General features: G+C 41.4%; 1 protein-coding gene across 1 annotated transcript; it reads right to left on the bottom strand.

The window, feature by feature from the left end:
• Window positions 1–12,522: 12,522 nt before the first annotated feature.
• On the bottom strand, window positions 12,523–27,728 carry LOC308361038 (poly(A) polymerase type 3-like). Its single transcript, XM_080833284.1, has 23 exons — window positions 27,552–27,728; window positions 24,861–25,031; window positions 24,647–24,713; window positions 24,469–24,550; window positions 24,161–24,270; window positions 23,868–23,921; window positions 23,661–23,772; window positions 23,449–23,538; window positions 22,785–22,923; window positions 22,605–22,677; window positions 22,170–22,290; window positions 20,240–20,324; window positions 17,909–17,962; window positions 17,586–17,705; window positions 17,188–17,297; window positions 16,342–16,472; window positions 16,029–16,177; window positions 15,850–15,917; window positions 15,621–15,766; window positions 15,247–15,366; window positions 14,580–14,633; window positions 14,444–14,479; window positions 12,523–14,303 (listed from the first exon to the last, which is right to left on the bottom strand). Exons 1-23 carry the CDS (start codon window positions 27,557–27,559, stop codon window positions 14,208–14,210), a joined length of 2,196 nt encoding a protein of 731 aa, XP_080689410.1. The 5' UTR covers window positions 27,560–27,728; the 3' UTR covers window positions 12,523–14,207.
• Window positions 27,729–27,918: the final 190 nt, after the last annotated feature.

Here is a 27,918-nt window from a genome sequence, read left to right as displayed (position 1 = left end):
CAAATTGATGCATCTGGTTTAGCGCTGTATCCATTTCTAACCTTGATATCCCTTGATCTTTCTCTTCTTGGTTAAAAATGCAGCTGCATCTAAAATGGAAAAATAAACATTGTCTTGAAATGCACATTAGATACCAATGTTAAAATATGTAAAAAGTCTGATAACCAACATTACGTGTAAGAAATGGGCAGATTCTCTGTGAAAGAGAGATTTTTGTGTTGGCGCTCTGCCTATGTAAGAAACACTGGAGAACACAAGTACTTATAATACCAATGTAATATAGATTGACAAGACATAACAGAACCCACTGTTGCAGCTAGCTAATCTATTATCGGTTTTGTTCTAACCTTTGCCCCTCATCATGCGTGATAGGTAGAAAAGGGAGTGAGAAACAGGACAGCGAGTCAGTTAGTGCAAGAAGGAAAAAATGAGAGAAGGAGAGATGGTGTGTGAGCATGTAAGAGTGTAGTGTGTGTGAGTGTGTGAGTGTGTGAATGTGTGAATGTGTGCGTGTACGTGTGCAAGAGAAAGAGAAAGAGAGAGCAAGGCAGAAGAAGAGAGGATAAATCTGTCTGGTGTCAACGTGTCTTGACCCTTCATGAAAAGAGCTCTTTATTATCTCTTTCTGCAGATAATTACAAATCTCACCAGCCACCTCTGCTCTAATCACACAACAATTTGTCTTTCAGCTTTTGAGGACTAATTATTAAACCATACATGACAGCACTGAACTACCCACACGCCGCATTAAAAGGCTGCTGGGGATGAACTGCAATTTAACCTCAACAGCTGATCAAGTGGATAATTCAAACTGTGAATTCATACATTATATCACACACAGGGACTTGACCTTTTACTCCAAATTCAGAATAAAGTCAAAATTAATTAATAAATGAATGAACAAATGAATAATCGAACTAATGAAGAAATGAATGAACAAGAGTTGCCTTTCCGGGAGAAAATACGAACTGTGATTGCTCAACAGCAATAGAGGACTGCTAAACCTTGCCCAGCCCAATGACAGATTATACAGCCCTAACACTGATTATTATAATTATATAATCTGGAACACATGAGTATACAGCACACAGTAGGCTTTATGATGAATAAAAGAATATTTTAAATGAGCTGACAGTCTTCATTTGTTGTGTGCAATAAGCTACATATCTTACCTAGATCAAGGTAAACAATGTATCATCTGTCCATTTATATCTTTAAGTATATAAATAATTTGACACTTAGATTACTTTAAAATCCACTGAGTCTGCTGCTACAATGAGTGTTAATGTAGGTGCACACAAACATCTCACTGATGAAAAATCTGAAAATGTTCTTAGATGTAGCATATGCAACCAAAAATAATATGGGCAACTAAAGAAGTTTGACTGTGGCCGTAACAATCGTACTTTTACCTTTTACCAGCTTGAAATGAGCTTGACACTGTTTCAACAAATGGGAAAACGTTTATTATAATCTGGTGTGTCAAAAGAAATGATAAGAGTATTTTTTTTACAATGTGATCTTTGGTCATGTCCATGATTATTAAAAAGACTGAACATAATCTTAAGAATAGCTCTGCAAATTCAATGTAGGCCCATACGAGTAAGCTCCCCATACACGCCCATGTTAACCTGGGAGAATGGGATGTTTAATGTTGAGGCTACCTGGTGTCTGTCCTCTTAGAATAACTGGTAGGCTAAATGTTAAATGTGTAAAAAAAACTGTCGCCAACTGATGCAAAATGTAACAGCAAACTACCTGCTGGTTACTTTCCTGGTGTAGCCTGCCACTGTGTGCTGATATGTACTTGAAATGCTGCAAAAAAGGGAAACTATGATATCGCAGCTTATTATATTGCTATTTAAACATTTTGTTAATTACATTACTAGTACCTCACCTCACACTTGATGGCTGTCTGGCCTGTTGCTGATTAACTTTTGTGTATTGATAAGCAATGTGCTATTGGGAATTTCAGCTTGCATTGTGTTTGGGATTCAAAAAGGTAGGTAAGTTACCTAATGTTAGCTGTTGGCTGACACGATTTAGGCCTACTAGCTATGATTGCTAGTTAACAAGTGGTTTGTTCGTAGACATTTACCTACCTTGTCACTTTGAATTTAAACAAGCAAAATATCATCTTGAGTGTAGGCGGTGAATAATCCACTGTGTTCAAAAATACAGCACATTAGTATCCATGAAGTTGGTTGAAATGTTAGGTGCAATTAATGGTTTTTGCAAAAATCTGCAAACCCCAGTAAAAAAACCTAGACAGAACGTTTGGTGAGTTAAAATCAGTCTATCTTTTGTAACTTACTGTTGTCTTGTCCATCAAAATAAAGATTTTGCTACCAATATGCTAAAACAGAAAAAGGATGGGCTACATCATGTCGCTTACCTCAAGCATCATGTGAGACTCTAGAGTGGTATCCACAGTAACAGACAACTCTTAATTTATGGTTACTTGTGAAACTTAATGTTACAGCTCTAGAGCCTTAAACATCTGATTTATTCAATGAAAAGGATCTAATCCTTAACAAAACACTGGTTTACTGAAAGTTGAATGTGTGGTTATTTGAGAACACTTGAAATCCCTGATCAGTAAAGCTAGCTATGGTTAGAATTGAGATATTCAAATTTAATTTAAGAAGAGCTACAGTGTGACTGCTCATGCAGGCAACATGAGAGTAAAGAATCAACCCAAGCAAAGCAGTTGAGTAATCGCACAAATGAACGAATGAATGAATGTATGGATGAATACTATTTCTCAAACATCAGGTAAAACCAATGCTTTTACCACAGATGGATAGGGAGAAGTACTTGTGATAGAGACTAACCCTTCTCTGACACTGCAGTAACATCATCTTCCTCGTCCAATCCCCTCCCTCTCTCAGCAAATGAACACATAAAAAGTCACAAACTCCGGTAGTCTGGAGAAAAACAGATGAAGTGAAAAACTTTTAAGAGGAGGATAGCAATTAACACAGTGCTAATGAATTCCTTCTCATTATCTGCGAATCAACAGGCTCGTGCTAATTACATCCAGTACTGCCTCGGTCCTCCAACTGAGCTGAGGGTTCAAACTCCCCCTGGACTGAATGCACACACACACACATGTACACACACACACACACACGTGCACACACACACACACACACACACACACACACACACACACACACACACACACACACACACACACACACACACACACACACACACACACTGCTGTTGCCTGCAACCACGGGTGTCCTGTAGACATGATAACACTCACCTCAGTTTGTCCCATATAGTTTTCAGCACTCAAGAGGATCAGCAGTCTGCCTGCCTGCCAGCCAGCCTGAAACAGAAATTAAGAAGTAATTGACCCTATTAGAGGAATGGTAGGAAATATGCTAATGTTTTCTCTTTGTTACATCTATGGTCCTTCCAGTGCCAAAAGTATTTTTCTTGCTGATATAAACCTTTTGCTTCTGAATTTGTTAGCTGGTGTGGCAAATACTTGAAACATACAGTGACAATCAGATGGTCAACTGAATATTATGGGACAGATTCACATTTTCCATCCTTTGAAATGCAATGGGCTTGGCAGTTGCACAGAGGGTCTGTACACAATCTATATGAGGATTTGAAATGAAACGAAATCTCTCCTAAGTGGCTCCTGCAAGAAGATTCATCCCGCGAGAGAAATGAAAGCGTCCATAGCATGAAGAGAGAGATAGAGAGAGGGAGAGAGAGAGATCAGTGACTAAAGCTGCCGATCCCGAGGGAGTCCTCACCAAGTTGTAATTTAAAAATAGCAGTTTAATAACAAGCCATACTTACAGTGTATCATTAATCTCCAAATTAATGAACCTACCCCACCCCACTTCTCACATGCTGAAGAGAGGGAGAGAGAGAGAAAATCTTTTCTGCTTTTTTTCAGATTTCTTAGAATGCTCTGCTCAATGTCTAGAGCAATATGACAGCTAAGGGAATGCCAGTATAAGGTCAGTGGCATTAATCCATTGAATTTAGTTAATCAATAGCATTGGTCTTTATTATATTTTTACACAATTTGTAAGACAGCTATATGGCTAAATGCAATATTTCTGAAGACCAACATGTCAACTAAAATTGTGCCAACATAATGTAAAAAGTCATTTTATTGGCATTAATCCAGTCAGTTTAGTTAATCAATAACATTTCATGGGCTAAATTGACTGGATTAATGCCATTCAAATTACCACTTTTCTTAATTATTTTACATATGTGTGCAATATTGAGTGCATAAGATTTCACCATATAACAGCACAGCTAATGAATGAATTATACATTTAAAATCATAGCACACACAATAAAAATCTCATTAAAACTATTTCACACATGAAGCCGTGAGTCAGAGTGTGTGTATCAAACAAATTATGTGAGAAAAATTAAATCTCTTGCCACCCTCCGAGTAGTAATAATTTTGTGTCCACTGAGAACTTGAACAATAACAATGTGTGACTGCAAGCAAACCTTACAGGTAGTGCAAATATCCAGAAGCAATATAATTGTAGATAAATAAAATATGAGGCCCTTTCTCTGTAAATCTATCGTTTAATTACAATGTGTATGTGCGTGTGGGGGATGGTAAGTGTGGGTGCATTGAGGAGACTCGAGTAGGTATTATACACACAAGAAGCACAGAAGAAATTAGTGTGTTTTAGTAGAAGACAGCTGACAACATATGACCTCTCTCCTCCAAGGTATCGCAGTGTCCACAATGACACAGGCCACACTGGATTTTAGCATCTACAGTCACTGAGGGCAAAATTAAATAAGAGCACAGAACTCACATCAGAGTGAATGCAAGCTGTACACAAGCTAGCCAATTCATCAGGGTTTTTCATCATTTACATGCAAAAAGGGGAAAGGCATCATGGCGGGGCACAGAAAGTTGTGAAAAGTGACTTTGTCAAAGACAAAAGTACACTCTGGTGTACCAGTGCCAGGGCAATTAGCCGCGAGAGATGTCACTACTATCAGCTGTTTATTCCCTGCTCCATTAAAAAGTTGTGGCGAACTCTATATTCTATACATTTTATCGTGCCACTGTTGACAGATTTAGGGAGCTATTTACGGGAAAAAACTCATTCACGTTAGCATCGCAGGCATGCCTTGATAAGTGGAAATGTTACATAAAAATGAAAAAATATTGCTAAATCGCTGCGGTAATCCCCCTGCAAATAAATAATCCACTATCTAGCCAATTGGATGGGGCGCTAGCATCAATGATCCCCTATAAGGGAGACTCTGTGCCACTATTATATAACCTGCTCTATCTCTGGCAAGAAAGGGAAGCTGCTCTCTCTTTATCTAGGGTTCATGCAAATGCATTCCCTGCAGATTTCTGCACATTTCAATTAGCTTTAGGAATCACGATGACTGGTATTATGAAATAAAGTCTCCCAGTAAAGCCCACTAGAAGAGACAGAGAGAGAAGAAGAAGAAGAAGAAGATACATTTTTTTTTTTAAATCACACTGATCATGCTTGGGGTCAACAGCAACGTACATGACTTCTGAACAGGTATATTCATCCTCGGCAATGAGTAATAAACAGTGAAAAGACATTTTGTACGACAAAACATTTCTGTGTCAGGTTTTCTGTTTTTCAGATGCAGAAATAAGTTGCTAATTTTGTCTGTGCTCTTCCTAGACAGTGCAGGTTTAATTGCTAATTGTTAACCGGGAATGAATGCATTTGCATATTAATTAGGGAGCCCATTTACATTTTTAATTTGCTGCCTTCAAAGGGGGTGAGATAAAAGGTCGCACAATTTTAAATAATTTATGCTCCATTGCTGAAAAGACGCTGAAAAGAAGTGCTCAGCTGATTTTAACCCCTGAGAGCTTTTACACAATAAAGCACTCCAAAAATTGTTTTTACAAATCTAATTAAATGGAAAAGGGCTCTGAACCAGGCCATAGTGGAGAGCCACCCAGCAGAGAGGGAGAGATGGCAAGAGAGAGAAAGAGAGGGAAAGAAAGAAAGAAAGACGGAGAGTGTGTTTAGGAACCACAGGGCACCAGAGATGGTCTTCACACTATTGAAGAGGGAGATGGCTCCGACTTCCGGAACCCTCCGTCAGGGTTCTGAAAAGACTCCTGTCACCCCTCTGGACACATGGAAGTCGGCTAATGTGTGGCCTTCTCATTCAAATGTGTCAAAACTACAGCACTGTAAGTCACACTCCAATGAGCACAAAAGTCACAAACCACTTCAGTGCTCGGTTAGATGTGTCTCTTTTGTAGCTGTAGAAAATTGCTAGTTTAATTTGGGATTCTTTTTCTGCATATGCCTTTTATGAAAGGAACTCGTAAGTAGGTGTCTCCAAAACAATAGATTCAAACAAAGGAGTATACGGTTTCGGATTATCAAGTAGGCTAAATGTTCAATCACGATATTCAGATGTCGTTGCTATGCCAACGTCTCTCTGTCATTCATTTTTCACACCCATCTCCCCTCTTGGCTTGTGTCAAATGTGACACATATTTACATCATACTGCTCTGTCATAGGACTTCTGATACCTTGCACAACATTGGTTGCTGGAGCAACTACCTGTCCTCTTTGGCTCAGTTAGCCGAATGCCATGGCAGTTGCCTGCATAGTGTGTCCCTTCAGATTTGATCTTTTTCTGACTGAGCTTCACTTCTAACCCCCTTCAAATTGCCTGCATCCAAAACTAGTTGTGATCATGACTTCTCCTTTTTGTGCCAAAGATCCTAATTACACCCCCCCAGGCGACGCGAGAAGCAGGGCATTTAAAGGCGAACGCAGCTCTCGTCTTCATTGTCTGCTTGGCATTTGGTCTTTGTGCCCGTGGTCTTAAATTACATACTGACAGTCTTAGCGGGCACAGATACAGAGGAAAAGACAGACAATAAGAGTAAGAGAAACAGAGAGAAAGAGAGAGGTGGGAGAAAAGAGGAGTAGTGGGCAAGAGGTTTGGCACATGCAAGTCTTCTCTCTCTCTCTGTCTCTCTCTCTCTCTCTCTCTCGCTCCCTCTCTCTCTCTCTCTCTCTCTCTCTCTCTCTCCAAGGCAACTCCTGAAATCTATGTAAAAAAAAAAACACACACACACACACAATACACATGCACAGTCACACTCTTAAGAGTACCTGAGAAATCACTGCCGCAAATTCTCCAGCTTCTCATGTTCACTGATTGTTCAGAATTAGCTGCACATACCAGTGAGAGCTGACTCCCCCTCCCACCCCCCACCCATTGGCTCTGCTGCACCCAAGGGCACATTCAGTCAGGCCCAAAATTAAGCGAACCAACTCCCATTCAATTTAGACAGCACTGAAAAAAGAGACAGAGAGGATAGGCTTTGTGTGGGGGTGTGGGTTCTGGGGGCAACCCTTGATTGAATAATTGATTTTCTTCCATGGTCTATGTTTAAAAAGGATAACTAGACATCCTCTGGACCATAATGATTGTAATTACAGCAATGACTGGTCATGTCAAATATGACACTGAAAGCACTGTTATTAACCTTTATTATCTGAAGCAGGGGAGAGAGGGGGACAAGAGAAAAAAAATCTGATTCTACACATTCCTGTCTGTGTTTCTTTCTTTCTCGCTCTGTCTCTCTCTCTTTCTTTCTCTCTCTTCCCCCCTCTCATCTGTGTATTTCACCTCAGTAACACTGCTGATCGCTTGAGTAGACATAATTGTGCTAAGCTCAGTGCTGCTGATGCAAGGTGGCTGGTTAATTGACTGTGCAGTGAGAGGCACTGAAGTGTCCACAGCTTTGATTTCCCATCCCGTCCCTCCGGCAACAACACCCCCACCCCACCCCATCCCCCAAACAACTCAACCTCATGAAAGGACCTCAGCTGACACCGGCTGATAATTGATATAAATTGTACAGGATAAATCCAAGCAAAAAGTTGTCAAATTTGACGGAATGGGGTAAAGAAAAAAAAAGTTTCTGGTTCTCCTGTCTCTCCTCTTTTCTCCCTTCCTCACACACACACACACACAAACACACACAAACACACGCTGCGTTCATTATCACTGTTGCCTGTGACTGATGGTGAACTCCAAGAACCTTGTTGTGTTGGACCAGCTTTTTTCCCTTTTTTTTTTCTTTGCCAAGCTTAAGAGCGATGTTCAAATCCGTGTCATCGTGAAGACCAAGCCTCATTGCTCTCCAGACAGATTTCCAGAAAAATAACTGCCAGTTTGGCAGCTGGGCTCATTTGCATATGCAGGCATTAATTAGCTTGCGCGGGTGTGAGGCAGGGTGTGACTGCCGGGCAGCGTGCCTTGGGAGGCATAGATCGCAGAGGGTGGGGGCAGTCCAGGGTGTTAAGGGGCACCCAAAAATACACACAGTGCCCATCAGGGTCCCGGAGATATACAAACTGCTGCTACCTCACGCTGGGCTGAAGTGTGTGTTTGGGTGTGTGTGTGTGTGTGTGTGTGTGTGTGTGTGTGTGTGTGTGTGAGTGTGTGTGTGTGTGGTATATCTTCCTATTTTTCCCTCTAAGGTCAAACAAAGCACTACAAACACTGAGAATGAACTCTATCTCTAGCATTACCCAATGGCTGTATCAGACTACATAATGTTCATTCATTTGCTGAAAAACCTAACTCAAACATTGTTAATGAAGTCAATCCTAAATATGCAAAGTGCCCATGAGTGTCTCGGAGTTGGACAAACCTCTGTTAGGCCTGCCTCACTCTGAGCCTCTGTGTGTGTGTGTGTGTGTGTGTGTGTGTGTGTGTGTGTGTGTGTTTTATGTTTACCCATTTCTCTTCGAACACAACACTACAAATGGGAGAGAATGGACTCCTCTTGAAGTGTTTTCAAATGACTGTATTTGAATACAAAATGCGCAATACTTTTACTGAACAACTTATCTCAAACATTGTTCAGATAGTTGAACCAGAGTCCGAGGGGTTGGATAAAAAAATATATAAAATGGAACAGCGCAAGTGCTACTGCTAAGCGAGAGCACTAAGGTTGCGGTGAGCAGTGTGTACTTCGAGCGATGGGAGATGTTTTTGGCAGGCTTCTCTGTCCGTCTGCCAAGTCGCTCAATTACACACACTCTCACAAAGCACTTTGCTTCACTCCAACACCTGAACAGTGCGGCTTGCAGACTTAAAAAAAAAAAAAACCCGGACATTATCATTTAAATGTTTGGACTATTAATGGCTCACAAAGGGCAATTTGCATCACATTTTCAGAAAGCACTTACCGACATACCTTGGTAGCCTCCCGCTTGACAGGGACTAGAAAACCACTTCCAATGTCAGATCGAGCTATGCTGCTAGCAGGCTAAAAAAATTAGGAACTTCTTTTAGAATATGGAATCCAGAATTATCCTTGCGTTACTCGAAGCGTGGAACTGTGTGCGCGTAAAGACAGCACTTAAATAATGACCTGAGCTCGGATTGTAGAAGTTCTTGCGCATTGTGAGAACAACAGCGACATCTACAGGACAAATGCCGAGCACTCTCTGGACTTACTCCAGAAATAATAGTAAAATTCTATCCAAATTGTTAAATGAATGAGTGAATTGAGGAACGCACAGACACCAGATATATCTCTCTATCTCGAAAGTTCTGACTTGTAATCATTTACCCCAAATTTTGTCAAAATTAAAAAAAAAAAAACCTAATCTGTACATAATCCGCTTACTCAATGCATGTGTAGCATGTTTTCGCCAAAGCAAAAATATACATATGGTTTCACGTTTTTCCACTGTGTCAACTAAAAAGTATCTCCCACCATTTAATTTACCTATACCCCCCACCAAACTCCCTTACCAGTCTTATTCATTAAGTCATTAAAATCCAACACAGCAAGGTTTCTATCCAGAAGGTCAAGCCCAGATCCCCCTGAGACAATAACAGCCATCCTTTATCCTGTTCAGGGTGCGGTCTGTAAATCTTCAATTAGTCTTCAGACTTTTTTCGCAATCAGATGATGAAATATTATAATGAATGTTCAAATGTAATGGATACATGACAAGCTCCTTGAATGTTAGCGAGCTCACTTATCTAATTTGTAATCGTGAAGTGCAGGGTCTTAGCTAGACATTTGAAAGTCTCTTAAAACCTCAACCCACATGTTTGTAATAATACAAAATAAAAACTTCACCACCAGGTCTGTTCCAGAGCCCTTGCCCAGCCCTCAGACCGCTGGATCTTTCAGGTCTGTCCAGCCCCACTGTCTTGGTAAACTACCCTGATGTAGCACAGCTCACAGGCCACAAAAGTGTGACCTTCGCTCCCAACTCCAGACCAGCGTAAGTGAACACCTAGAGAAAAAAGAAACAAGACAGCCAGAGAGCTACTGCAGGCACTCACTTCCTGAGCACCTGCAGGGATGCTACAGTGATGAGCCTGTCTCTTCACAGCAGCAGCAGCAGCGTCTCATTTGCAGGTTTGGTCAGATCAGTCAGGAGAAGGTGCGCGTTCACTTCACACCCATGGCTGTTTTGATCAGGCTGAGAGGGTAGAGGGGGTGGGGGGGGGGGAGAAATAGACAAGCTCTTTCATTTTCCCACGAGCGATGTTGGCATCCTCCCTTTGAATGGCGCATTGTTTTAGCACAGAGCCGTTCATTAATGTGAAGGACGTGCTTTTATCACCTGTGTTTCGTTTGTGTGTGTCTGTGAGAGCAGACTCGTGCTTTTTAAAAGAGAGAACAGTGGAGTGGATAGACAGGCCTGCTGTGAGGGAAGCCAGTTTGAAAGGAAAAGTTCAGCCTTAAGATGTGTGTGTGTGTGTGTTAAGACAGCCTTCATGGCAACTTGAGAACAGAGAACACAGGCTGATAAATCACTCTCTAAGATGGTGCACCCTGCGCCTCGAGGCCTCAGCAAAATCACACACCAAAGCGTGAAGCAGGAGTCTGACCTAGGTGAGTGCAGGGGCCAAGATGGAGGGGCCTTGTCATGGAGATGCTTTCAATCTTCCATCAGAGACACGCTTGTTGGCCGTAGACGTTCGAGTCTCCTCCCGAGATCTGGCGTCTCTTTTGAGCGGTTCGCACCCGCTACCAGATAACAGTGCCAATGTGTGCCATGGCGAGATCTTAGTGTTGTCCATCACCCGTGAGGGAGGGGGTGGGGGTGCGTTGGGGTTGAGGGTGGTGGTGGTGCCAGAAGTCACCTCCCTCTCATCCTCCCACCCTCCCGCCACCATCCATCTTCCCCTCTAACTGTTCCACCATATGGAGGCCCAGCAGGAGAACCAGGCTGCCCTGACATGCTCTCCTGCCACCACCCCACGCGAGGTAGTGTTCAGCCAGGGTTATGGTGCGAGTGCACCCCCCCCCCCTCTCCGCTGAGGAAGAGAGGCTCTTTCCAACCCCCCCACACTCCCACAGATGAACTGACACCTCTGGAGCCCAGCCTAATGCTGGGCTAATTAATGGGGAGTACACAGCATCACTGACACCAGTAGACACAGCCAGCAACAGACCCGCGGAGCAGAGGCACAGGAAACGCAGACTGACGTCCAGGCATCAAGAGAGATTGCTCTGCATACCCGTGCAGGTAACTCACAGGCGCTGGATGCACCTTTGTCCTTGTGGGTTGGATGGATCAAAAGGAAGACTTGAAAAAGCAGACCTTTGACAGAAAAGCCATGATGGATAGAGGGATTCACCGTGACTCAGTACCCCTTCTGGCCTTCACAAGCACAAATGTTGAATTGATATACTGTACATAGATGACAAAAAGCCCAGAGAAAAGCAAGAGCAGGTATTTCTCCCATTGGCTAAACAGTCTCCTCAAATTCTAGTACCTACAGTCCGAACCAGACTTCATTCAAATCCTATTTATGTTGTGAGGCAAGAGTTATCTGAGCTTTTTTTCTTAACATACGGCCGATCAGTTACATTGTGTTCAAAGTGGAAACCAAACCAGTGGGCGAGGTGGCTTAAGCAACACCGGCGAGGACTGGGACGCGGCAAAATGAAATGAAAACACCGATAAATATTGGCAGAGCGAAGAGATGTCTGGGCCGCATTGTCCCTGCGAGACGGAGCATAATAATATTCATAAGGGACCACCTACCGAGGCACAATGAAAGCTGTTCCTTAGCAACAAAATACATTTTCTTACGGGCAGTGTCATGGAAAATTGTCCCGACTTTGTTGCAGATGGAAAACAATACTAGAAAAAAAAAAAAAAAAAACAACTATGTGAAGTATGTTTTGAAGGGCTATATTGTCCTTTACCTATTTTCTTTAAATAATGCATAAATACAATGGAAAATGTTAAAGAACATAATAGGACCAGAATAATATAGCTTATTAATCAGAAATTGGATGATTGTGTAAGAGCCCTGCCTTAATATAAATGAAAATGAATCGTCTAGATAAACAACAAATGATTTTTTTTATATTTTCAGATCTAAATCTTTTGAGATACCCCAAAACAGACATGCTTGCCTCAAACTTTGTCTAACTTTCAACCTCCTGCAAACATCCTTCAGAAAAGGAGCCAAACAGCATGTCTTTATGCAACATACACCTTTATTTGTGGAAAAAAATTACAGTATCCTTACTTTTACAAAGACAGCTAAGAAAGGTTGAGAATGGAGTGAGTACTGTAAGACCCAAAAAGCTGTGTGAGCAGTCGTGATATTTTCTTCTTTTTTCCCCCCAGTAGGGAACATTAGGGCATCTCCGTAAGCCTTACCCTTTCTCACGCCGTCAAAAAAAAAAGAATTAAGACAAAGTAACTTCTGTTTACGCAGAGACAGAGAAAATAATAGTAACACGTGATATTTGACAAGAAATATGCAATATTTTCTCAACTTTCAAGAAACGTACAAACAGAAGCCCTTGTCTCTGTAACTATTCTGCAGTTCAAAAACGAAATTGCAAGCTCGTTCCGTCTTTTGGAGCACTCGAAATAAAAATTTAAAAAAAGACACAGAGAAAGAAAGGGAAAAAAAAATCAATTGGTCATCAGCACTAAACATTCATAATGAGATTACTTTTATTTTGAAATGCATCCACTGACACCACGTTCAAAATAAACTATCCAAGCAAGCGCTTAACTCTGTATGCCCAACTCAAACAGCTTAAGGTTTTATTTTTGTGTATTATAACGGTTCTGTACAAGCCACACACACACACACACACACACACACACAGAGCACTAAGAAACACAAAAATGTACTTTAAAATGGTCAGTGACTGCTGCTCACGAATTGAACCAAAGCAGTAGCTCCTCCAAGCGTCAAGAACCAGACAGGAGCTTTCATAAAGAAGAAAAAGAAGCTGGAATATGTGGACTCTTCCTCTCATAGAGGAAAAGAGAAGATTGGTCAAATGATTTCCTCAAACCTGCAACAGGATAACTTGCAGGCGCAATTACAACAGGCATCTTCTCGAGCAACACCCTTAATTAGAGTGTGGGACACACTCCACATGACACATGCACCTTGAGACTCGTCACACGATGCTTGTCAGACGCCAAGTCAAGGTTAACTGAACTGACCTTGGATATGTGGATATGCAAATGTGCCACAATGTAATTCACCATAAGACCTGAGCACTACATCATTTGTTTGTTTGTTTGTTGAACAGCAACTGTCTGTGTCGTCGACAGACAAATACACAAGAGGCAAAAAATAGGCATCTGTGTATATGCATACAATTTCTCTCATAGTACTTTGAAGCAGGCAAACATACATACATACACACACACACACACACACACACACACACACACACACACACACACACACACATCACCCCTACCCCACTCCCGTACACACACTTACACTTTCAGTCTCCACATAATTACATGTGAGGCCAATACAGAGTATTTGTGCATCAGTCTGTTCTTGACAGGAGTGCGAGTTGAGGAGGGCCGTTGGCTGAGATTTTCAGGGACTTCTTCGGAGGGGTAACTCTGCCCCCTAGTGGACAAAACCGGGTGTGGCAGTGAGGCGCCTGCATCATCTCCTCCCGGTGCTAGACTGCATCCTGAGATGAAGGCTGGGGGCTCCGGGTCGCACTCAAGACATGGGTGGACTCTGTTGGGTCGGGGTACGTGGTAGCGGGAGTCAGGTCAGGCCTCTTTTGCCACACCCCACCCCACCCTCTCCCTGGCCCGCTAAGGGAAGTGAGATGGGTTGGGTTGGGTTGGGTTGGGTTGCGGAGGCTAGCAGGACTTTCCCCCCTGCCTATGCTCTGCTCTGGCCCCTATCTGCTGAGGCGCAGCTTGATGGAGTTTTTCAACACTGGAATAGGATTGGCGGGGGGCAGAGGCACGTCAGAGAGGTCTGTGGTGGGAACACACTAAAGGGAAGACACAGTAGAGAGGGAAATGAACATGAATGCTTGGTACATTGGAGAAGGGCTCTTTGTGTCATTAGAATTGATGAGGATGAATGCGGAGCAATGAGGAGAAGAGTAGAGTACAAAAGAATGAAGGTTACCTGACTTGATGGCACCTTCTGCTCCGGGTCAAGCTCCTGCAAGGACAAATAGACACATTCAATAAACTGCCTTGGTGTTAGCTTCATCAACTGTGAAGCCTCACTTGAGGATTTGGTATGGAAAAAAAATACTGACCTTAATGTCGGTCTCCATAGCTTCATCGCCCTGTGAGGCCATTTCTTCTTCAACCTGTGGAATTCCAAAACATGAATTTGCGTCCTCACAACATAAAAGCCGGAGCATCATGCAAGCAGTGTGAAATGAGTTCACCAACACTCATGTGGCATCCCTGAAGTGACCTCACCCATTTCACCAGTGCGGTGACAGATAAGATTGGGCGCAACATAAAGTTGGTTGGGAAAACCAGAGGTACTGAAACACTGATTCTAAAACTGATTGTTCAAATCCTTGATTGTGATTGGCTAAAAGCCTTGTAAAATCCAGCATAACCTTACAATTTGTCCTCATAACATTCTATGATAACATTCCATATTACTGCCCAGCGAATGGCAAGGCAAGGCGGTGTATTCATAGAGCGCATTTCATTCCCAGTGTTCCATCTGGCTGTTGCGTTGCTTCAAGGGTTGCGTGGCAACGATTTATTTAGGAACTATATTTTTTAGTGGTGGAAGAATGACGGTTTATCATTACACTATTTTCTTAAATTGAATTGTCTTCGCGTCTTGCCTAACAACTCCCCTTAACTGTTCTAAAATCAGCGCAAACCACGGCCTCTTGGGGCTTATTGCTTAATTAATATAGGCTCTCTTTAATGAGATAGGAGTATGAAGTCCTAGCCTACCCCCGTGGATCCCTCCTCCACTTTGGGTTTCTTGCTCTGGTCCTCGGGCAGAGGGGACCCTGGGCGCTTCACAGCTGGGACCCCAGAGGGAGGGGGGCTGCTGCTGGGGGAAGTAGCCACCTTGTTGTCAAGACAACAAAGAAAGGGGAAGAAGAAAGAGGCCATTACACATGATGGAAACAGCTGGCTATTTGTTTCAAATAGTTTTCAACATGAACATACCATGGGAAGAAGCTCTGAATGGATACTATATCAATTCTTCATGAAACATTTAATTTAGAGCAATACATCTTTATTACTGCAATCCGTTACTTTTTTCAACACAGAAACATCTAACTTTCTGTAACTATCTTTAGTGAGAGAAGAAGGGTCACCTGGGCAGGCTCCTCCGTTTCGTTTTTTTTGTCCTCTGGCGGAGGGGAGCTGGCCTTCTTCACCGGGGGCGGCCCCATGGGAGTAGGGCTGTTGTCGGAGCTGGACTCTTTATTGGGCTGGGTGGGTTTGGGAGCCGCCGGTGCAGCTGTGGGAGAGAGGTACCGGGTGAGAACGGGTGGGATTAACTGTGAGAGTAGAAGGGCAAAGAAACATTCAGGTCGGACATACTTGAGTCTGGGGACACACTTCCAGAGGTGTCCATTTTATCGGAGGCAGCGGTCATAGGCCCTGTGAACCTACAAGCCAGAATGAAAATCGAAGAAAGAAAGATTATTGTGTCACTCATGACAATATTTCAGCTGTACTGCAGGAAGTAGTAGAACAGGTCAAACAAGCTGACTGCCTACCCTAAGGGGCTGGCTGAAACAACAAGAGGACAGTTTCTATTGGCTGTCGCAGGCACAGTGGGCGGAGAGGGCACTGACAAGCTGTTGTCACTGTCCAGGGATAGGTCGAGGCTGCTGTCATTCATTGGCCTTGGGCCCTCTGTTGAGTGCTACATGGAAAAAACAAAGAGAGGTATGAAAAATGTCACACATCACTCTTTTCAGACATTCACCACAGCACAACATTTAATACAAAAGATACATTTCAGGAATGATTCCATGAGATGTGCTCTTGTTGTGGGATGACGGCCATGTGGAGGTCTGGAGGGCTTACCTTCCTTCTGCTTGGCCTGGCCTGGATGACATTACAGGGCAGAAGCATCTGGAGCTGCCTCCTCTTCACGTGTTTGGCAGTGATCTTCATCTCCTGCTCAAACATCTTGCTGCTGATCGCCTGACGGTACACTTTAAGCATGCAACAGAAATGGAATTACAAATCAGACATTCTTTTTGCATTTTGTAAATTGCACCATAACCCACACTTATCATTTCATTATGTTTAACAAAGGCACAAAGACATGGGCTAAATACACTGTCGAAGACTACACAGACTAGGACTCATGTCATCATCATCATGTCACAAATCAGCCCTCAAAATGTTACCTTAAAACTGAGAAAAGTATACAGGACGAAACAGTAAACAGACAAAAACTCTCTACGTGCAATGAAGCCCTGAGCAGGTCAGATAGGGAAGACTATCAGGAAGTCAAAGAGAACGTATGTGCAAATATATTTACCACATCAGCCTGACTAAAAACAGAGATACGTCTCTTAAATAAATCTCAAGGTTTTTCTTTTTAACAAGCAAAAGAATATTTACCACTACAGACCAATTTGAAAACCAACAAAAACAAATGAATCACCAATCTGAAACAAAAGCAAAGGCATACCAGTGTCTGTGAATGACTGGATGTATTGTGACGGTGTTAAAGCATTGTTACAGCACTGTGGCCTGTGTGTATTTAATGTCCATGTCCTCCTGTGTTTAGGATTGTGTGCAAGACCAAAGCCAGTGGGGAGGAGAAGTCTGGCCACGTCCAGTATTACAGTACTAAAAAGCCGTGGCGAAGTGTATCTCTGTGTGCGTGTGTGCGTGTTTGTATGTGTGTGTGTGTCATACCAGTGTCTGTGAATGACTGGATGTCCACTGTAAGGTCCACATTGAGGTTCTCGGACCCTTCCATTTTCTTGAAGACAATCCCAATAACCCACATCGTGCTGAACTCCTCTCTGTCAACACAAAGCCAAGACATTCCTCAGAAAAATCTACCACTTAAATAATGTAAGCTGTAAGATCACATTTCACAATGCATACTATTCAAAGAAAAATCATAAACAAATATAAAAATGAATTAGCTAAATAATAAATATGCAAATTAATTATTAAGAATTTAACTTTTAAAGAACTTACTGCAAACAGAATGAGAGAGGAAACTGAAACTCCAAATGTGAATATACCAATGCTGGCACTCATGCATATTGGTAAACGTGACCCGTAACTTTATGACAGACACTCACTTGTCATTGCCTTCCTTAGGTCCAGGGAACGAGTGTGCATTGACATGTGCCAGAGTGATGAACTCGTTCTTCTCCAGGTTTCCCACCAGGATCCTGATCTTGGACTCCACCAGACCCACCCTGCCAGGGAAGAACATCTCATAGTCAGTCACCAGCACTCAAAACACCAAAGCAAACACCACAAACACTCCAGTACAATATAAAGCGTAATCCAAAGAAACAAGACAAATGAAGATACATCTAATCTCTACGGAAAGGGCTTAAGTCAACTCTACCTCCTCCCCCCTGGTGTCATGTTGGGGGGTGGGCAGGGCAGTACTCACCACTCGAGGTGCTGCTTCTCAGTCGGCGCGCTTGCTAGCAACACAATATAATGCCTTGGAACATAAAACAAACAGAACATTGCTATTACATCCTTTACACAAGAACCTGAGTACCCAGACAGGGACCCCTGGGCCAATCATTTGCATGAACACTGTAGCGCTACCAGGCAGTGAAGACTGTTTCTGCCTATTTTGAGAAGGAGCTTATTGTTCACAACAGCCAAGTCCACAAGTAAGAGGAAATTTAAATAAACAGAGGGGGCAAATACTGCATTGAAGTGCGAAAATATCTCTGTACTACAATATTGATGAAAAATGTTAAAAAGGCAAAGCTGAAATTATTTCCTAAATTTAGATAATTCCACAACTGTAATATGAGCTCCTGTACGGAGACACAATACATGCACAAAAAGGCCCCCTCTATATTTTTCTCCTAAAGTAACTTTTAATCATAGCATGACATTCTTAATAAAAAGCTGACGGACTCAAATTCATTCAAGTGAGCAAAATGTAAAGGCTTTAAATTTTGGAATGACTAATTTATAAGAATATTCACAGAATATAAGTGATGAGGGAAAAAATGTGTGACACCCAGGACATTAGTGATTTATTCATACATTACAATGTAGGGGGGTAGAAGGATGCACTGACAAACATAGCATTCCATGACCCTAACTATAATTAAAGAAATGCTTTCAAGTACAATATGGGTTACATTTAGTGGTTCTCTGAACAGCAACTCCCGAGGGAGAGTTCTCATAACTCCAGGGCATAAACTCAGCAAAAGGGGCACCCGCGAGGAACCGGCAGCACCACCCTCAGGGCTAGGGAGGTACTGCGTCTTGTGTCCTCTTCAGAGGCTGAAGTTCCGACACAAAACAGCCATGGCACTTGCCTCTTATATGTCAAAGTGGCATCACTTGACTCCCCCCTCCCCCACACACCCAAAGAGGACGTGGCTTGGCGTGGTTTTGTCAACGCTTAAGAAATAATTAAAAAAAGGCTATTGCTGCCTACTAATCTAATTTTCAGTCCATCTAGGTCAAGTAGGCAAGGTCCGATTAATATGGAGGTTTATAAGCAAGCTGATATCATATGATGTTACTATGTAACATTCCTGAACAGAATTAAAATAAGGGAAGAAAAAAAGAAATCAAATAACACCGACTACCACTTTATGGTTATACTGTGACAATGTTTATTCTAACCCACTGTGATAAGGCATCCAAATTATAAGCCACATTATGCCATTTAAAAAATATATATATTTCTGCATAAGGTGTTTAAGCCTTTGTCTACATGACCAACATCAAGCAAGAGTGCTTTGCCTCAAATTACTATTCCATGGGTAGAATCTGGATATCAGCCTGTGTTAAATAATAAGGCTACTTAAAAAGAATTCCCATTGTGTTGGTCTCAATATAAGCTGGCCAGGTTCCATTTTAACCCTGTATCTACTGTAGCGAGGAAATGCTGATACCTCTATGGTCTCACGTGAATAAACTTTTGGATTCCTTATACGTTTCATTTAGTACAATCTGTAGTGTCAAACTACACTGTATCTCTTTTTCCCCTTTTAGGCTTAATGATCTGGACATGCTTTAAAGCATCACTAAGGAACAGTGATTGAGAGAAAGTTAATGATAACACTTACTCACTACATACAAAACAATAAACTAGATATACTGCACTACATACAGGTTATCATCTAATTTAATCTTTAACAATTTAAGTCATTATGCATAAAGTACATATTAATTAATTAATTCCCACTACAATAAAAAGCCACGTAAGGAAGTAAAAAAAAAAGAAAGAAAAAAAGAAAAAATAGGGAAACTGAAAATGGAAAAAAAGGCTCTACAAACCAGACTAACAAGAAATACATAGTACAATTTGTGAACTAAAACATTTTATTAGGAATTGGATACAGTTTCATAAGGCACAGTAAAATCAGTAGAGGGCAATGGAGCCTTACATGTGGCATACCTACCTTCGATTACTACAACCATTGTAAACGTTTTCTACTTTCATCGTGGGCATGGTATATAATTATCAGTACTGATGACTTGAAAACGTGTTTTATACCAACAAAACTTAATCATGCCCATCATTAAGAAATGGATGAATATCATTTGGATCAGAATAAAAGTCAACGTTGACTGCATAATTGTGCTTTTATTTCTTTCAAATTCAATTATAAATAGATCACATATAAAACGCATTAGATGCACTTTGATAGTGTGCTTATGTGGTGCTTTGAAAAATAAATCTTTATTGAAATAATTGAATCTCACCAGGTGTGGCCAACAGGATAAGCAGCTCAATACATACTTGTATTTCTGAAAGAAGTTTGGTGCTTCAAATAGTTTGGACCATTCTGCTTTATTCTGCATAATTTCATCCGTGATGGCAAGACCTGCAGAAAACATACAAGCTTCATGAGACACTATATAGACTTTCACCAGATTCTGTTTACCTACCAGATGACTTAACTTTAATTTTCAAAGTTCCAGAGACAGGGCATGTTCCTTTGGTGCTTGCCCAGCACAAGAACCACGTGGATTCAAGAACTCAACACAAATTTTGATATATATTTTTTTAATCCTTGAATTTAGGTTCAGGCAAGAATATCCACCCAGTTGCAAGTATACAGTCGTGGCCAAAAGTTGAGAATGACACATATATACATTTTTACAAAGGTTGCTGCTTCAGTGTCTTTACATATCTTTGTCAAATGTAATGGAACACTGAAGTATAATTAAAAGCATTTAATAAGTGTCGAATAAGTGACCCTACTTTTTCAAGACCTCTGCAATCTGCCCTGGCATGCTGTCAATTAACTTGGTCTGATGGCAGCTCATTCTTGCATAATCAATGATTGGAGTTGGTCAGAATTTTTGGGTTTCTGTTTTTCCCACCAGCCTCTTGAGGTTTGACCACAAGTTCGCAATGGGATTAAGGTCTGGGGAGTTTCCTGGCCATGGACCCAACATATCAATCTTCAATCATATCAATTTCTCCCAACCGTCCAGGAACAGTTTGGGGATGAACAATGCCTTTTCCAGCATGATGGGGCACCTTGCCATAAGGCAACCTGGGGGACAAAACATCAATATTTTGGGTCCATGGCCAGGAAACTCCCCAAACCTTAATCCCCTTGAGAATTTGTGGTCAATCCTCAAGAGGCGGGTGGACAAACAAAAACCCACAAATTTTGACAAACTCCAAGCATTGATAATGCAAGAATGGGCTGCCATCAGTCAGGATGTGGCCCATAAGTTAATTGACAGCATGCCAGGGCAGATTGCAGAGGTCTTGAAAAAGAAGGGTCAACACTGCAAACATTGACTCTTTGCATCCGCTTCATGTTATTGTCAATAAAAGCCTTTGACACTTATTAAATGCTTGTTATTATACTTCAGTCTTCCGTAGTAACATCTGACAAAAATATCTAAAGTCACTGAAACAGCAAACTTTGTAAAAATGTCTATTTGTGTCACTCAAAACTTTTGGCCACGATTGTACCCAAATAGATTCTCTGCCTAATCTTTGTAAGCAAACAACACTTTAAAGTGAAACCAAACAACATACAACACTAAAGTTACACTCTTAACTTAAACGTTAGTTTCATGGGCCTTTTAAAGTGTTTCCAGAGGTGGTACTTTCCCTCTCCCAAAAACGACTTAAGTTGATGTTACTTATAATTTCTAGAGTAAAAAGTTCACACACTGACGGACCACCCTCAGTTTAGATTTGTTAAATGTAAGATATATTTTGATAAGAAAAATCTGAATCAAAACATCAGCATCTAACAATCCAATGAGGAGGTTCAAGCAACTTCAGACAATAGTTTCAAGAACAGATTTCATTGTTTTGTTTTGGTGGGTTCCTGAAGCAGTGACCAACAAGGAACTTTTGAGTTTTCTGTTCCACTTCCACACCAATTGAAACCACCGTTGCTACCGTCTGGAACATTCAGGAAATGAACTGGGCCTCGTTTCCCGATAACGACGTATCTTAACGGCCTACGTGGATTTTGGCGACATCGTAGACTCATCATTGCCGTAAGTGCGGCGTCGGGAAACCGCTCTGCAATATCCCTCTTACGACTTCGATTTCAAGTGCTTTTTAGCGTTCGGGAAACTAGGCCCAGTTCTCTTTCCTAAAGTGCCAGTTTCCCCTCCTGGGTTGAAAATTGTTGAAGTGCCTATTCAATTTGAAACTCTGACATGAAAACCAAACTCCACAAAGAACAACAGACCCTGTTTGAACTCGTCCACCATGACAGTCCGGGTGGAGATGGAGACGTTGTAGGTGGAGTTCTGCTGGGGGTATGCCGGGGTTATGATGGGCATGAGATGGTACCGGTCACTGGGCGTCACCTAGGCAACAGCACACTCACAGTCAGTACGAAATCAGGTCACTCCCTGGACTAACTTAAGGCCAAAGCTCAAGCCTTCAAGCAATCTGCTTGAAAGGCAACCTGAGTAAGTGGCCCGTGGGTGGCAATCGAAGCCCTATTCAATAACAAAACCAATAATTAATTGAACTAACACTCAGTATCGTCACTGTAAATTTTACAATACTGAAATTAAAGATAAATTGAGTGGTCATGTTAACAGTACATATATATTGGTCAGGAAGTCAAAACATGATTTAAAGGAAAAACTACAACAACAAAACAATGTGACTTTACCCTGGGATCCCAGACTGGAAGATTAAGGTTGCAATCCTCTGGCTGTTTCAAGAGAACAGGGTTGGGCCACTCCCTTTAAAGAGAATGGAGAATTAAATTAATCTTCCCTTCTAACAACGAACTTTATTCACATTAATCCTCAGTGTCAGCAGTGCTTATGTACCATAACAAAGGACATACCATTTTGAGAAGACCAGGAAGAACTTGTGGACCAGGGTGGCAGCCACAGCATTGGGATACAGCTGACAGGTCCTGGCTACCAGCATGGCCCAGGACACTCCACCAAGAAATCCCAGGATGTTGGAGTAGATGTTGTGACCTGACAGATACATTAAAAAAACCTGTTTCTACACAGCGTGTAGGCACTGGGGGAAAATAGTTTCTGTGGCACAACTTGAATAACCGCATTATGATAACGTTGTCTCCGACGGAAACAGTTCACCCCAGATTTGCAGCAGATTTTTCATAAATGCCACATGACACATAATACACAGACTGCTTGTGAAGAGATTGTGTAGCCAAGCCAATGGCTTGCTTTGTTTGCCAAAAAAAAAAAACAGTACAACAGGCAAACCAAACAATTCTACTGTGACAAGGGCCACACTGCAACCAAGAACAAAATGCAACCACATACATTTTCTGTTTTGTCTGCTAATCCAGTTTGGACCAAAGAGGTAACCAAATGGCATTTAGTAACCCATCATCACATGGCACACACAAGCCTCACACCACAATGTTACACAGTCCTCCGACCGCCAAAGTGTTTATGCCGCCCAGGCAAACAGGTGCTGAAACACTCCACTGAAAACAAAACAACTCAAGTGAAAGAACAAGGGTGGCTTACGTTTCGCCCACAGTTTGATGGCTCTGAGGGTGAGTCTGAAGTTGTCAATGTTGGGGACCAGGTGAAGAATTTCATCAGTTACTCTACAACCTACATGATTTCGGAGCAAGTCAATTAGGTTGATCTTTAAGATAAGGCTCATGACACAACAGTGTTTGTTAATAGATAGTTTTATGTATGTGAACCAATTAAAAAGGGTTTTTAAAAATTACCATTGAGGCTCCTTATGCATCGAATGTCCAAGTTCTTCAGCAGGCTGTCATCTCGTAGGTCCAGGTTCTCGGGAATGGTTTGCAGTGCTAACCTAGCAAACAGGATGTCAATCTGTAGGAGTAAAGACGCAGCAGTGAGAACAGTTACAAAAATGTCTTCCAATCTAGTGCCATGGAAATCTATGTAGACGTGAACAGGAGACCTACCTCTATGCCGTCGAAACTTAGCTTTATCACAGGGACAAAGGCCTCTTCCACCGCCTAAGTAAATAACATTTACCAAAATGAGCCAAACACACCTTCCAGAAAACTCTTCCACAGCCCATTTCAAACTGACACATTACAGCAGAGGCTCTCAATCCCTTATAGCACTCTTGATTAGCTTAACACCGGTTTCTATCAATTAAGAGCATTTTTTTACATCCATCAGGTGGGCTTAAAGTAATTAATAAGAGCACCTGCACATGTTATAACAAGAACCCTGTGGGGAGACGACCTACCCGCAAATCCTTCACCTCCTCGTGCTCCTTTAGTTTCTCATAAAACGAGGAGAAAAAGTCAGTCCTCTCCACGTGCCGAGGCGCCACGCAGAGGGCATCGATATCGGCACCTATGGAGATGGGCATTGTTTAGTTGCGGTCCCCAATGTCAATCACCACAAGAGGTTCAATGATTGCAAGTGGCGAAGGGTCTTTCAGGACATATTGCACTACTTTAGGCAACCAGTGAATACCTGCCAGTGAATACATTTGTACAATACAGATAAGCATGTAAGCCCATAGACTCATCAAAGAGTGATCCCTCATACCTTTTGTGTGAACTCCCAATCTGTAAGAGCCGAAGGTGAAAATTTTACCTCCGACCGTTTCAATCAATGAAGCAGGTAAATTCTGTAAAAAGGTATAAGTCAGTACAGAAGAACTACACTTATTCACAAAAGGATAGTACATATAAACTGAACTTAAAGGGAACACTAGAACAGCGACCTTTGTTTCGCTGATTTCTCGTATCCACTCTTTCACCAAAGTGTTCAGCTTCCCCAAGACTAGGATTCTGATGAGAAAATAAAATACACCATCCAGGTGTACAAATCACATCACCCAGGAAACATAAATTACACAGGAATTACTTCTCACTGTAGCATTTAGATATAAGAAATGTTTCATTCTTACACACAAACACACACACACACACACACACCTGCGCTGAAGCTCCAGTTCCTCCTCAAACACTCCGAAGGGCTTGAGGGCCTCTGTGAGTTTCTGAGTGAGCGCTAGGTCAGCCTCCTTTGGCAGTGCCATGCTGATGGGAGATGTGATCCCATAGTGCTTAGATGGCTGCGGCACCCCTTGTGATTGGTTAATGGTAGGGCTGTGAGAATAACATGTACACCTGTTACTGAGGATTTTAAAGTAAACAGGTCTAATAACATGCAGTATGGAGTCTTTCTGGAGGCCTTTAAAGTGACGACACAATGACAAATAAAATAATTTTGTTATTTTCAGAAAACTAGTAAAAGATCTAATCACACTTTTAGCTTATGACAAATGTTCTGTCTTTTTCTAAAGGTCGAACATCAATTGAACTGTTACTGTCAAAAGATGACAAACATACATATCAAAAAGTTCTGGGTTGAGCCTAAAAAAAAAATGTAAAAAGGATCTGGCAGTGTGATAAGGGTTCAATGTTCATACAGTTTTGAACTGTAACAAGGTGTTTCAAATAAACATAAAAATGTAAAACTTAAACTACACAAAACTATAAATGATTGCTAATGATTGGTGAAAATATAACAAGAAAGGGAATACATAAAATAAGACAGTGATTGTTGTATCCATTCAAGACATGGGTGACATGCTCCCAAAATTCTGTGTACAGCTTAGCTATAGCCCTCAACCATACAATGGCCATATATTGTGTCAAGGCATACACTCGCCAACTAATGGTAGTAGTAGTGGTTATTATCCAGTGAAGTAGTCACTTGATATGTAAGGGAGGAAACGTGCAAGTCCTGTATGGGACTATTTTGAATTGAATAGTGGAAGCGGTACAAGGAAACCAAGGGGAAAAATACCCAAAATCTTGAGGTTCGAAGTAACCATTGAGGGGAATAAACATTATCCATGATAAAGGCTAGTGAGACCGAGTGGAGTGACGAACATAATGTTTTTCAACAACCAGTAAGTTCATGTGTGAGTTTTAGGAGATTTTAGTTAACTATACTGGTACCCTTGTCTGTGAAAACCCATGTAATATGGTTTGTCTGAAGTAAATGGTTGAAAAATATTTCATCTTGGTCTTGCCTTTCATGTGAATTAAAGGTGCAATCTGAGGAGCATTTGTAAATGAGTCAGAGTGGCACTTTCCTCTAGCTGTTTAATCAATGTTTGCGCAAAAAAAAACTGAAACAAACAACAACCTACAGTGTTTGTACACAGTCCTGACTGTGAATGAGAAACAAACATTGTGACTTGGACCGAGCTATAAACAATCCCAGCTATCTACTGGGTGCTTAAAGAGCACGAAGGGGAGAGGTGTAATTTGATTACCTGTTGACCACAAATATCAACAACCTTTTACAAAACATAGACTGCATCTTTAACAGGCTTACAGTATGACTCAAATAGCCTATTGCATATGTGAAGTTTAGTCTTGAAACATAGATGTCTTCAATGATAAGGAGATTTTCCATGCCATAGCCTACTAATCAACTATTCAAACAAACTTTTATCCTGATCAAAAATTATTACAACGAATAAACAAGAACGAAATTGAAGAGAGTCTATGAAATAAAAACGAAACCCAAACTAATGAAACCACTGGTAAATAGGAATTCAGATTAAATACAAACATATCAAAATAAAAAAATAATCTGTAACCTTGCAAGCATTAAAGTTCAACAGTGAAACTGGAACAATAACTTCAATATTATTCCTCAGCCTTACTTAAAAGAATGGGGTATGTGTGAAAACAGCCAACACAAGATCACGAAAACCAATAACTAGAGTAGTGCGTCTCTCTCTCTAGCGTTATGAAAGTACAGTTAACGAATTAGTTATTAGTCAGTCATTCTCCAACCTTAGCTAACCATATGGTTGTCTGCCACCTGCTGAAACACTTTTTCTAGTTAACAACAAAAAGAACAAAGAGACCTGGTTACGCTGTCGATTTGAGGAACCTTGTTGGCAAACTGAAATGAAACGCAAGTGTGTTACACGGGAAAAAAATGGCTTGATGTATCCAAGTTCACCCAACACCAAAAATGTATGTCAAGGTCCATGAGCGTTGACATTAACCCTAAAAGACCCACGTTACTAAGCAGTCAGTTATCGATTGAATGTCCAAACAGGCCTAGCCCTTCTACACGGTCCCTGGGAGCGTTATGCTAACTTCAGTTTAACTTTCAGGATGAATCCGTTCACTGTATTCTCTTATTCGGACAATAAACGTTAGCGTATCTGGAAAGTGCATCACATCCAAAGGCCTGAGAATGTCTCAGCGAATACACCAACCCAAACAATCTTTGCTAAACACAGGGTAATGTTAATTGAGAATTATTTAAAAATATAGCTTGGTAGCTACTTGGCTAGCTAGGGACTGTTAGCATGTGTCCGCAGGTTGGTCCGTTTGAATTATTTAGCTAACGTTAATTCTTAGCACATGTCCAACATGGGTTTAAGAATGCATTAGCTAGTTGCCCATTTATCCTGTTGAAGGCAACCAATTTCTCAAAGGGAGAAACCACTCCACTGCTAGCCAATAGTTGTTTGTATCCCAAATTAACACCAAAAGCTGTATTGTCTGCATCTAACTTCACATATAGCTCATGCTAACTGTCGTCAGCGAGCTAAGACCATTTGACGCGGAGTGTTCAACAATCTCAGTACTTACAAAGGCATTGTGTCGACCTCTGCCAGGTACTACAGAACTTTCCCAAACAACGTTCCCATTTTACTTGTCACATGCATCAAGGACATGCATTACGGAAAGGAATCTTTTCAATTAACAAGTAAAAGGTATGGAATTTGTTCCTTTTGTTTGCACAAACATGGCGAGCAGCTGCAACACTGCAAACCTTAACAGGAAGTGACGTGAAACCCGCTGACACAAGCCGAGATGAACTAACTTAAAAACTGAAATGTTTTGTACTTGAAATTACGCAATTCTAAGATAATGATAAACATTGTGTAAAACTGCAGTTATTATTGTGTATTGCTTAACTTACACAACATATAAGTACAAGCAGCTACTTTTAAAC

The sequence above is a fragment of the Sprattus sprattus genome, assembly GCF_963457725.1.
Source record: "Sprattus sprattus genome assembly, chromosome: 2".
NCBI lineage: Eukaryota > Metazoa > Chordata > Actinopteri > Clupeiformes > Clupeidae > Sprattus > Sprattus sprattus.
This window is presented reverse-complemented; position numbering and strand designations above follow the sequence as displayed.

Coding starts and splice junctions, on each gene's coding strand:
- LOC308361038 (XM_080833284.1), bottom strand. Junction 24,271..24,468: donor ATTGGGAGTTCACACAAAAG/GTATGAGGGATC, acceptor CCATCTCCATAG/GTGCCGATATCGATGCCCTC. Junction 23,922..24,160: donor AGGAGGTGAAGGATTTGCGG/GTAGGTCGTCTC, acceptor TTATTTACTTAG/GCGGTGGAAGAGGCCTTTGT.